At 41.8% G+C, this 9,594-nt stretch overlaps 2 protein-coding genes across 2 annotated transcripts; both read left to right on the forward strand.

Annotated features, from left to right (window-relative positions):
* Positions 1 to 4: 4 nt before the first annotated feature.
* LOC117595414 (coiled-coil domain-containing protein 157-like) lies at positions 5 to 384 on the forward strand. The gene has a single exon (XM_034296296.1). The coding sequence runs from the start codon at positions 133 to 135 to the stop codon at positions 382 to 384; it is 252 nt and encodes an 83-aa protein (XP_034152187.1). The 5' UTR covers positions 5 to 132.
* Positions 385 to 2,516: 2,132 nt separating this feature from the next.
* On the forward strand, positions 2,517 to 7,388 carry LOC105024843 (coiled-coil domain-containing protein 157). The gene is made up of 9 exons (XM_034296501.1): positions 2,517 to 2,553; positions 3,249 to 3,734; positions 3,858 to 3,935; positions 4,023 to 4,192; positions 4,662 to 4,838; positions 5,881 to 6,049; positions 6,330 to 6,481; positions 6,631 to 6,728; positions 6,876 to 7,388. Exons 1-9 carry the CDS (start codon positions 2,517 to 2,519, stop codon positions 7,036 to 7,038), a joined length of 1,530 nt encoding a protein of 509 aa, XP_034152392.1. The 3' UTR covers positions 7,039 to 7,388.
* The last annotated feature ends 2,206 nt before the right edge of the window (positions 7,389 to 9,594 follow it).

Below are 9,594 nucleotides of genomic sequence, written 5' to 3' on the forward strand. Positions count from 1 at the left end.
ATGGAAATAAAGTAAAAACATCCATTCAGCTCTGCATTCTCACATACATTTCCTGAAAGAAAAACAGTCCGTACCTACACAAAACACACGATAGAAAGAGTGCAAGCTACCAGTTTAGCAAGATTTGTTAAAATGACACATCTCTTAGGACGTCAGGACTGCGTTGAAAGTCTTCGGAGAGATCTAATAGATCTTCAAGGCACTGTTGTTGATATCTTCTCTCGGACTGGGCCAGTTCGATTCCCATCCTGGAAGTTCCCAGATAAGCTGTCGTGCAATCTGGACCTTGTGTCATTGTTGGAACAATACGACTATGTTGATGGAGAGGAGGATTTTAATCAGCATTCTCACATTGTTTTGATGGAGTTAGTAATTGACAGGTAAATAGCTGTACACTACATTTGACATTTTAGTAATGATTTATCAGCTCTGTGGCTGTTATCCAGTGCGACTAGAGGAGCAATTACGGTTAACAGTCTTGCGCAAACGACAACAAAATGTTTTCACATTCTCATTTCGAGGATATCGTGTTGTATGGATCTCATGATGTGCTGTAGCTAAATAATAGTAAGGAAATTATGATTGTAATCCACTTATTGTCCTTAGGCTGCTACTGCTGCTGCAAAGTTTTGATGCCCATGTGGAGCAGTTGAAGGTTGGACAAAAGAGAGAACACATTCAGCAAACAGTTCCATGTGTATCAATTGGCCTTGTGGTCAGACACTATTGGAATAACTTGATTCAGATTGGCAACTACCAGATGGTGAGTTTTATATATATATATATATATACACACACACACACACACACACACACACACACAAAACACACAGTTTTACTCAAAAGTTTGCATACCCTTGGATAATTAATATATCTACCATATGTATAGAAAACATGAGTGAGCTGGCAAAACACATCTTTTATTTCTTATGGGATTTACATTCAGCTGTAGGTCACAACAGAATGGCACAATCATAAAACAAAACATGGCATGAACTGACCCCTGTTCAAAAGCCTGCATACTCTTAGTTCTTAATACTGTGTATTGCCCCCTTTAGCATCAATGACAGCATGCAGCCTTTTGTAATAGTTATCTATGAGGCCCTGAATTCTTGCAGGTGGTATAGCTGCCCATTCGTCTTGGCAAAATGCCTCCAGGTCATGCAAAGTCTTTGGTCGTCTTGCATGAACCGTACATTTGATATCTCCCCAGCTTGATGATATTAATGTCAGGAGACTGTGATGGCCACCCCAGAACCTTCACCTTTTTCTTCTGTAACCAATGGAGGGTAAACTTGGCCTTGTGCTTAGGGTAATTGTCGTGCTGGAAAGTCCAAGAGCATCCCATGCGCAGTTTTCATGCAGAAGAATGCAAATTGTCGGCCAGTATTTTCTGATGACATGCTGCATTCATCTTGTCATCAATTTTCACAAGATTCTCGTGCCTTTAGAGCTCACACACCCCCAAAACATCAGTGAGCTTCAAAGTGGGGATGATATTCTGTTCACTATAGGCCTTGTTGACCCTTCTCCACACATAGCGCTTATGGTTGTGACCATAAAGCTCTATTTTGGTCTCGTCACTCCAAATTACAGTGTGCCAGAAGCTGTGAGGTGTGTCAAGGTGTTGTCGGGCATATTGTAACCTGGCCTTTTTGTGGCATTGGCACAGTAAAGGCTTCTTTCTGGCAACTTGAGTATGCAGCTCATTTTTTTCAAGTATCGTCATATTGTGCTCCTTGAAACAACCACACTGTCTTTTTCCAGAGTAGCCTGTATTTCTCCTTAGGTTACCTGTGGGTTTTTCTTTGTATTCCGAACAATTCTTCTGGCAGTTTTGGCTGAAATCTTTCTTGGTCTACCTGATCTTGGCTTGGTTTTAAGAGATTCACAAATTTCCACTTAAGTGATCGAACAGTAATGACTGGCATTTGCAAAGCTTTGGATATTTTTTTATATCATTTTCCATCTTCATAAAGTTCCATTACATTGTAACACAGGTCTTTTGACAGTTTTTTTCTGCTCCCCATGGCTCTGTATCTATCCTGCTCAGTGCATCCATGTGAGCGCAAACAAACTAATTGACTATTTATACACAGACACTAATTTTAAAAGCCACAGGTGTGGGAAATTCACCTTTAATTGCCATTTTCACCTGTGTGTGTCACCTTGTGTGTCTGTAACAAGGCCAAATATTCAAGGGTTACGTCAACTTTTGATCAGGACCATTTGAGTGATTTCTGTTATTATTACGATTAAAAAATGAGCCAAACAACTATGTGATAATAAATGGCTTCATATGATCACTATCCTTGAAAGTTGGGACAGGGGCATCTTTACCACTGTGTTGCATCGCCTCTTCTTTTAACAACACTCTGTAAGTGTTTGGGATGTGAGGTGACCAAACGCTGTTGTTTTGAAAGTGGAATGTTGTCCCATTCTTGCTTGATATAGGATTGCAGCTGCTCAACAGTTTGGGGTCTCTTTGCTGTATTTGTCATTTCATAATGCGCCAAATGTTTTCAGTCGGGGTCAGGTCCGGACTGCAGGCAGGTTAGTTTAGCACACAGGCTTTTTTTTCACCCATGCAGTGATATCCACTAAAGAATTGTGTCTGTTTTTAATGCAGTGCCATCTGAGGGCCTAAAGATCATGTCCATCCAATTGACCTAATTAGTTGGGTGATATTCCACCAGGTTTAGTTTTTTAGCATTACGTTTCCAGTCTTTTGGTGCCTCTGTCCCAGCTTATTTTTTTAAATGTGTCGCTGGCAACACATTCAAAGGGAACATGTATTTTCCAAGAAACAATAACATTTCTCAGTTTCAACATTCGATATGTTGTCTTGGTACTATTTTCTATTGAAAATAGGGTTTAGGCCTAAATTATTTGCATTATCATTCTGTTTTACTTTACATTTTACACATTATCCCAACTTTTTTGGAAGCGGGGTTGTAATTTAAAATATGTTTTTTATTATGTTGTTTCCCCTCTTCCTCAGACCATAAAGCCAGTTAGTAAAGAAGTGATTAAAACTCCAAGATGCGAGGAAAACACCACTTCATCTGCATCATCCTCATTCCTCTCGACAAAAAGTGATATTGGTCCACAGTCTGCATCCACAGGGTCTCTTTGTACCTCAAGAACGGTAGCAAGCGCTCCACAAAACAGAGCAAATGGCACCCCTTCCTGTCCTACTGACAAAACATCAAGCACCGTCCCCTTGTGCCTTGCCCATATATCCACAGACACTCGTAATGTAAATTGCCAGACAGTCGAGTCCTCCCTCATCCCCTGTGATGCCTGTGCTCAGGTCCAGTCCAGTTTGAGGGAAACCGGTGATGCTCTAGTCAAGCTTTGCCGGAGCGAGGGCATTCCCTGCTCTCTTCAACGCCTCCTGGTGGCTGTGGATGAAACTCTGGAGCGGGGCTGGCTGACTGCAGGGGATGTGGCCCAGTGGTCGGCAGAGCAGTGCAGGGATATGGGTCGGTTGGGAAAGCATCTGCTGGAGGTGCGGTCCACAGTTCGGCCTCTCAGGGAGAGCCTTCAGGCAGCAGAAGGGGAACGGGAGGAGTTCAGGGCTCAGCTCAGAAGAGCACAGGAGGAACTCAAGTGTGAAAGGGCAACTCACCAAACCAGCAGACAACAGCTGGAGAAAAGATTGCAGGAGGCTGAGGCCTCCAGGGAGGAGACAGAGAGGAGACTGCAGGAAGAAAAGGAGGAGTTAAGGAGAGGTACACTGGTACATATGGAGTATAGATGTACAGTATAGTATGTTTCAAGGGAGAGTAACTAATGTAACATTCTAAGAGTAAATGTGTTTTCATGATATTCACAGTGTAAATGTGTGTTTTAAGGCACTTTGTCCCTGGAGGTTAGCATCTCTAAACTGAAGACAGAGATACGTTTTCAACAAGAAAGGTTGCACAAACTTGGTAAGGTCAGGACATACATCTCCAACCTACGTGTGAAGTTTTTATTGTGAACAGAGAATCTGTGGAACATTGTCCGTTCTTCCTCAGAGTCCGAGAGAGATGAGCTACATCATGAAGTGAAGGGCTTGCAGGTAGAGGCAGATGCCCGGCTCAAACTAGAGGAGAAGACACAAATGCTGGAAGCTCAACTCTGCGCTACTCAACTCTTACTTGACAAGGAGAACTCCAAGTACCAGAATGCCTGTCGCCAACAGGAGGTCAGTATAATTTCCAAGATCTGAGGGAGTACCTGGGACTTAAACCAGGTATATTTAAGATTGATTTGTGTTTGGTTCATGTTATTTCTCAGCAAACATGTCCACATTGCTATGAAGCTGGCCCGATGTTGGCTAATATATTGACTCAACATTTGGTTCATGTGCCGTTGCTGCTTTAGGTTGGCCCTGAAGACATTTTCTCACTGTGGCAGCTCTTGTCTTTTCCCAGCAAGCTGGTGTTGGTTATTACACAGCATGTGTTGGGATGATTTTCTTACTAGCATACACATAGCTTGTTAAGCTGGTTTGGGCCGGCCTATGTTGAGTTTGTGTGGATTAGTCCGTGTTTAGCCAGGGTTAGGCATATTTTTGGCAGTCCTGTGTCAGGCTGATGCTGGCTTGAGGTGGGCTAACCTTGCCCAGCAAAAACACAGATGGGACCAATGGGACTGGGTTGTTGTGTCAACAGTCACTGCAGGCCAAGCAGATGTCTCTGTTGGAGCGACTGGATGCCCTGGACCAGGAGTGTGAGGAGCTACAGGGACAGTTGGAGGAGAGCGAGGGCAGGCAGACAGAATTACAGGATAGACTGACTCACATCTCAGAGGAGAAAGAAAAACTACAAACCCAGCTAACCCAAGAACAGGTACATTACATATAACTGAAGAACTTTATGATTCACATTCACGAACACAGTAATAAGCCCATGATTCATGAACACAGTAATAAGCCCATGATTCATGAACAGAGTAATAAGCCCATTATTCATGAATACAGTAATAAACCCATAATTCATGAAGACAGTAATAAGCCCATTATTCATGAACACAGTAATAAGCCCATTATTCATGAACACAGTAATAAACCCATGATTCATGAAGACAGTAATAAGCCCATGATTCATGAACACAGTAATAAACCCATGATTCATGAAGACAGTAATAAGCCCATGATTCATGAAGACAGTAATAAGCCCATGATTCATGAACTCAGTAATTAGCCCATGATTCATGAACACAGTAATAAGCCCATGATTCATGAACACAGTTATATGCCCATGATTCATGAACACAGTAATAAGCCCATGATTCATAAACACAGTAATAAACCCATGATTCATGAACACAGTAATAAGCCCATGATTCATGAACACAGTTATATGCCCATGATTCATGAACACAGTAATAAGCCCATGATTCATGAACACAGTAATAAGCCCATGATTCATGAACACAGTTATATGCCCATGATTCATGAACACAGTAATAAACCCATGATTCATGAACTCAGTAATTAGCCCATGATTCATGAACACAGTAATAAGCCCATGATTCATGAACACAGTAATAAGCCCATGATTCATGAACACAGTTATATGCCCATGATTCATGAACACAGTAATAAGCCCATGATTCATGAACACAGTTATATGCCCATGATTCATGAACACAGTAATAAGCCCATGATTCATGAACACAGTAATAAGGCTATGATTCCTGAACACAATAAACCCACAATTCAAGAACACAGTAATAAGCCCAATGTAATGTAATATAACAATCTAGTTATGTATTATATTTTTATAATGCTTTGTGCATACATTAAGCAGATCCATATTTCATATATTACATTACCCTGTTTCAGTTCCCTTGTGTATAACTTACTGCACGGCCTGTGTGTTCCCTGAGGCCTCGTGTTCTGAGTTACAGCAGGAGAAGCAGAGACTGGAGAGTCATGTGATGGAGCTGAAAACCAGTGTGGATCAGCTGACAGGAGAGGTACAGGAATTAGCCCAGAGGGAGAGGCTTCTAGTGGCATTCCCAGAACTCAACCCCCTGCCTCTGGGACCTCCACAGAGTAAGATAATTTCCCTAAATGACCCAGTGTTCTCTGTATATTTACCTACCATGTTGACATTACCTGTACAACCAGACCTCTGTATGTACGCCAACATGGGTTTATTTACGTACCGTATTGAATTAATACCGTTAAGGTTACATCTATGCTGACTGATAAATGTTCATTTCCATTACTATCATGTCAAGCTGCATGTCTGGTTACTACATATTTCAGTCTGAGACTCCTCCCATTGCAGTCATCTAGGTGATAATCAAAGACTTCACTCTGTCTTTCTCAGGCACAGGGGATGTGTTGGGGGACATGGAGCAACAATTGCAGGCTAATTGTGTTCGGATTAGGGTCCTGGAGCAGGAGAACAGCACCCTGCGCAACAGCCTGATGAAACTAAGGAATATTGCCCAGCTAGTGTCCCCCAATGTGGGGTCTGGGGTATATAAACTCCTCAGTGTGAAGTGGGTTGGCTGAAAATGTATGAAATGGTGTAACAGGATAATACTCCAGTACTGCTCCTGGGGTAATCACTAAATGTTGAGCGGTATGGAATCTACCTTAATAATGAGCATTGTTATCTCTCATAGACAACCTCTCCCAGCAGCTGTGGTTTCTCCCAGCCCCTGCATGACACGCCCGGAGACGGACGGTTAAGTCGCAGCTCTGACGTACATCACAGCGTCCTGTAAGTTAGCAGCACAGTAACACCACAGAAAGATCAAATACGAGTATGGCATGTACAGTACACGGCAGTTAAAACAGCAATCAGACGGATATTTGTTGACATCATGTTTTTAGTAATCCATTTGTTCTTTCACTCCGCCCATCCCAGCCAGAGCTCCCGGGCAGGAGTTTCCTCCCTCCCTGCCTGTACACCTCCGGTGCATCGGCAGACTCCCTGGCTCTCCCCAGACACCAGCGCAGTCAGAACCCATGAAAAGATACGCCAGGCACCCCGACCCCGCTCCTTGGGCATGCACCAGGGGAAGAAGTGAGTCCTGTACTGGATGGTTAGCTTCATCGTATTATGTTTTGGAGCGGAACAAGGCTGAGAAATGCTGAGGTGAAGGCTAAAAGAGGCTGTTGTTTGAAGTGTATTTCAGGCGTCTCTAAATAGAGACTGCGGTAAATCACTGCATTTCTGTTCTCACACATACAGTAGTTCTTTGTCTATGAGCTGGGGCAGACAGAATATTTGGGCATAAAAATAAACAGGAACACTATGGAGTTCAGAAACGTCAAGCAACTTTGAGCTGCCTTGAAGTTGCTTTTTAACTGAAAATGTATTTGTAATCAGATAATTAAAGAGCTTTTTTTTCTTTCTTCTAATGTTGTGTCAGTCACTGGAACGAAACAGTTTCACCTTTTAAAAAGGTCCAACTATGAAAGACATAGCATAACAAACACAGTATTAAAGCAAATGAATTGTTATAACTCATGAATGTAGCCAAGCATAAACACACTGTCAACGTTGAACGAGCCACTGTGGAGGTGGAGAGATCCCAGGTGAGGGGCTAGCCCCGATGACAGGCGTGGCACGGTGCTCAGTGTGTTTAGCTGCGTGGCCTTCTAAACGTTCCATTATGTCACCAACACAATGCCACGACGGCAGACGTGTCCAGCGCTTTACGGAGCACTCTGATGACAGGGGAGGGTCTCCATGGCAACCCTGCTGATCAGAGCATGACACAAGTGGTTTCCATCCTGGTCTTACTGTCAGGCCAGCCACTATACTCTGATATACACTCCACTTCACTGTGTGCTTCCCAAGCTGCATTTAGTTGTAAAATAGTTGTCCCTTGATAGTATTTTCCTTCACTAGAAAATCCAAATTACATTCCTGTTCTGCCTGTGAAAAGCCCCATTTAACCACAGACTGGTGATGAGAAACCTAAAAATAGAAGGAGATAACTCTTGGTATCACAAGAGGACAACTCACCCAAATTATTACTCATGCCTGTTTAAAAGGTTATGCATAAGCTTAGAAGTAGCCCGATAGTGAGTTCCCATTCGGTCCATATTTTTAATAATGCATTGCCCCTGAGCCTCTTTGGGCCTGAAATTCTCAGTCCCATCAAGTGAGCGTTAGGACACAAATGTCAAGAAATGTACATACACAGACCTGATTGGCTGACAGGATAGCCTAGAGCACTTGTAGCCTTGTATCATTATTAATTTCAACCTTATTGAATTGAAATGTCAACTATAAAAAAAAAAATGGTAAGTCACATTTGATTGAATGGTTTAACGCCAGGTCTCACAAATCCTACTCTTCATTAACAAAAGGTCTTGATCCCTGGAGAGGCTCTAAGGAGGACTTAGTCTTATTGGAGTTCAGTGAGACATAACTTCATTCTTTCAATTGAGGTAATTCTACAGCTGTGTAATAATTACTGAAGCATGTCATTGCGATTTTTCTTGAGTCTCTTCTCCCATAGTTGATTAAAGACACACTGGCATCCCTAAAACCTTATCTATAATGTGATTTAGTTCAGTTTTCCATGCAGTCTGTACACATTCATTATAAACAAACTGCATGTTAAAAAATACACTTTGTGTAGGTGTTTAATAAAAATAAGTAAAACATCTTTGTCAAGAAATCAATTGAAATTGTTTTTTCAGAGTCTCTTTTGAATCCTTTAGCTCAAGGCGTGTTCGGCGCTGATGGTTTATTGTGCCTGTACACTTGTCCTTCCCTCATGTCTGCCTTACCTCACACTGATTTAAGGCATGTTCCTTTGATTAGGAATTGCCAAAGCCCGACAAATCTTGTAACACTGGAATAGTTTTTCTTTTTTAGTAAACAAGCCACCACACATCATATGTCAATGACATGACATGGAATGCAAAGATTTGTTGCTATCACACTAGTTTGACCAATGTGTAATAACCATTTATAATGCAATTACAAATGCTTAAATAACCATTATTAGTGTAATTATGCCCTTTATAGAGCCTTTACAAATTGTACCTTTCAACTAAGGTCAGGGTATAGGTGCGTTGGTAAATTCTCTCTGGCAATACACTCAAATGCTCTCTGGCCAGAGCTTAATGAAGCAAATTAATGAATGGAGCATTGTATATCCAAGTTATTTTAATTATATTACCAAGCTACACTGTAATAATAACATTAGCATGTTTCTTCAAAACATTTTAATTGTCACGAAATACCACTTATAGACTATACAACACAAAAATACATAAAATATAGATGTGCAAGTAGTATAGAGTAGGCTAAATAGGTACAGTCAGACCTCATAGCGCACTGCTTTCTGGCAGACAATAGACAGAGACTGTAACTCATACAGAGGAAATGCCAAAAGCACCAATGTCAACACCTCTTCCTTGCCCATGTAGGAAGTAAGTGATGGCTGGTACAGACAGACATACATTAGTTTGCGGTGAGCCACTCTGGTCACATGATAACATCCTTAAAATTGTGATAGTGATCTGAAGCTGCTTCACGTATGTCCACCAATCATAACCACATTCAAAATGAGGTTCAGGTGTGCAGCAGGATCTTTAGTTGGGGGAAGAAGAGTTTCAACAGG

The sequence above is a fragment of the Esox lucius genome, chromosome 13 (assembly GCF_011004845.1).
Source record: "Esox lucius isolate fEsoLuc1 chromosome 13, fEsoLuc1.pri, whole genome shotgun sequence".
Lineage (NCBI taxonomy): Eukaryota > Metazoa > Chordata > Actinopteri > Esociformes > Esocidae > Esox > Esox lucius.

Coding starts and splice junctions, on each gene's coding strand:
- LOC105024843 (XM_034296501.1), top strand. CDS start 2,517: ATGTTTTCAGTCGGGGTCAGGTCCGGACTGCAGGCAG. Junction 4,193..4,661: donor ATGCCTGTCGCCAACAGGAG/GTCAGTATAATT, acceptor TTGTGTCAACAG/TCACTGCAGGCCAAGCAGAT. Junction 6,050..6,329: donor GCCTCTGGGACCTCCACAGA/GTAAGATAATTT, acceptor TGTCTTTCTCAG/GCACAGGGGATGTGTTGGGG.
- LOC117595414 (XM_034296296.1), top strand. CDS start 133: ATGACACATCTCTTAGGACGTCAGGACTGCGTTGAAAGTCTTCGGAGA.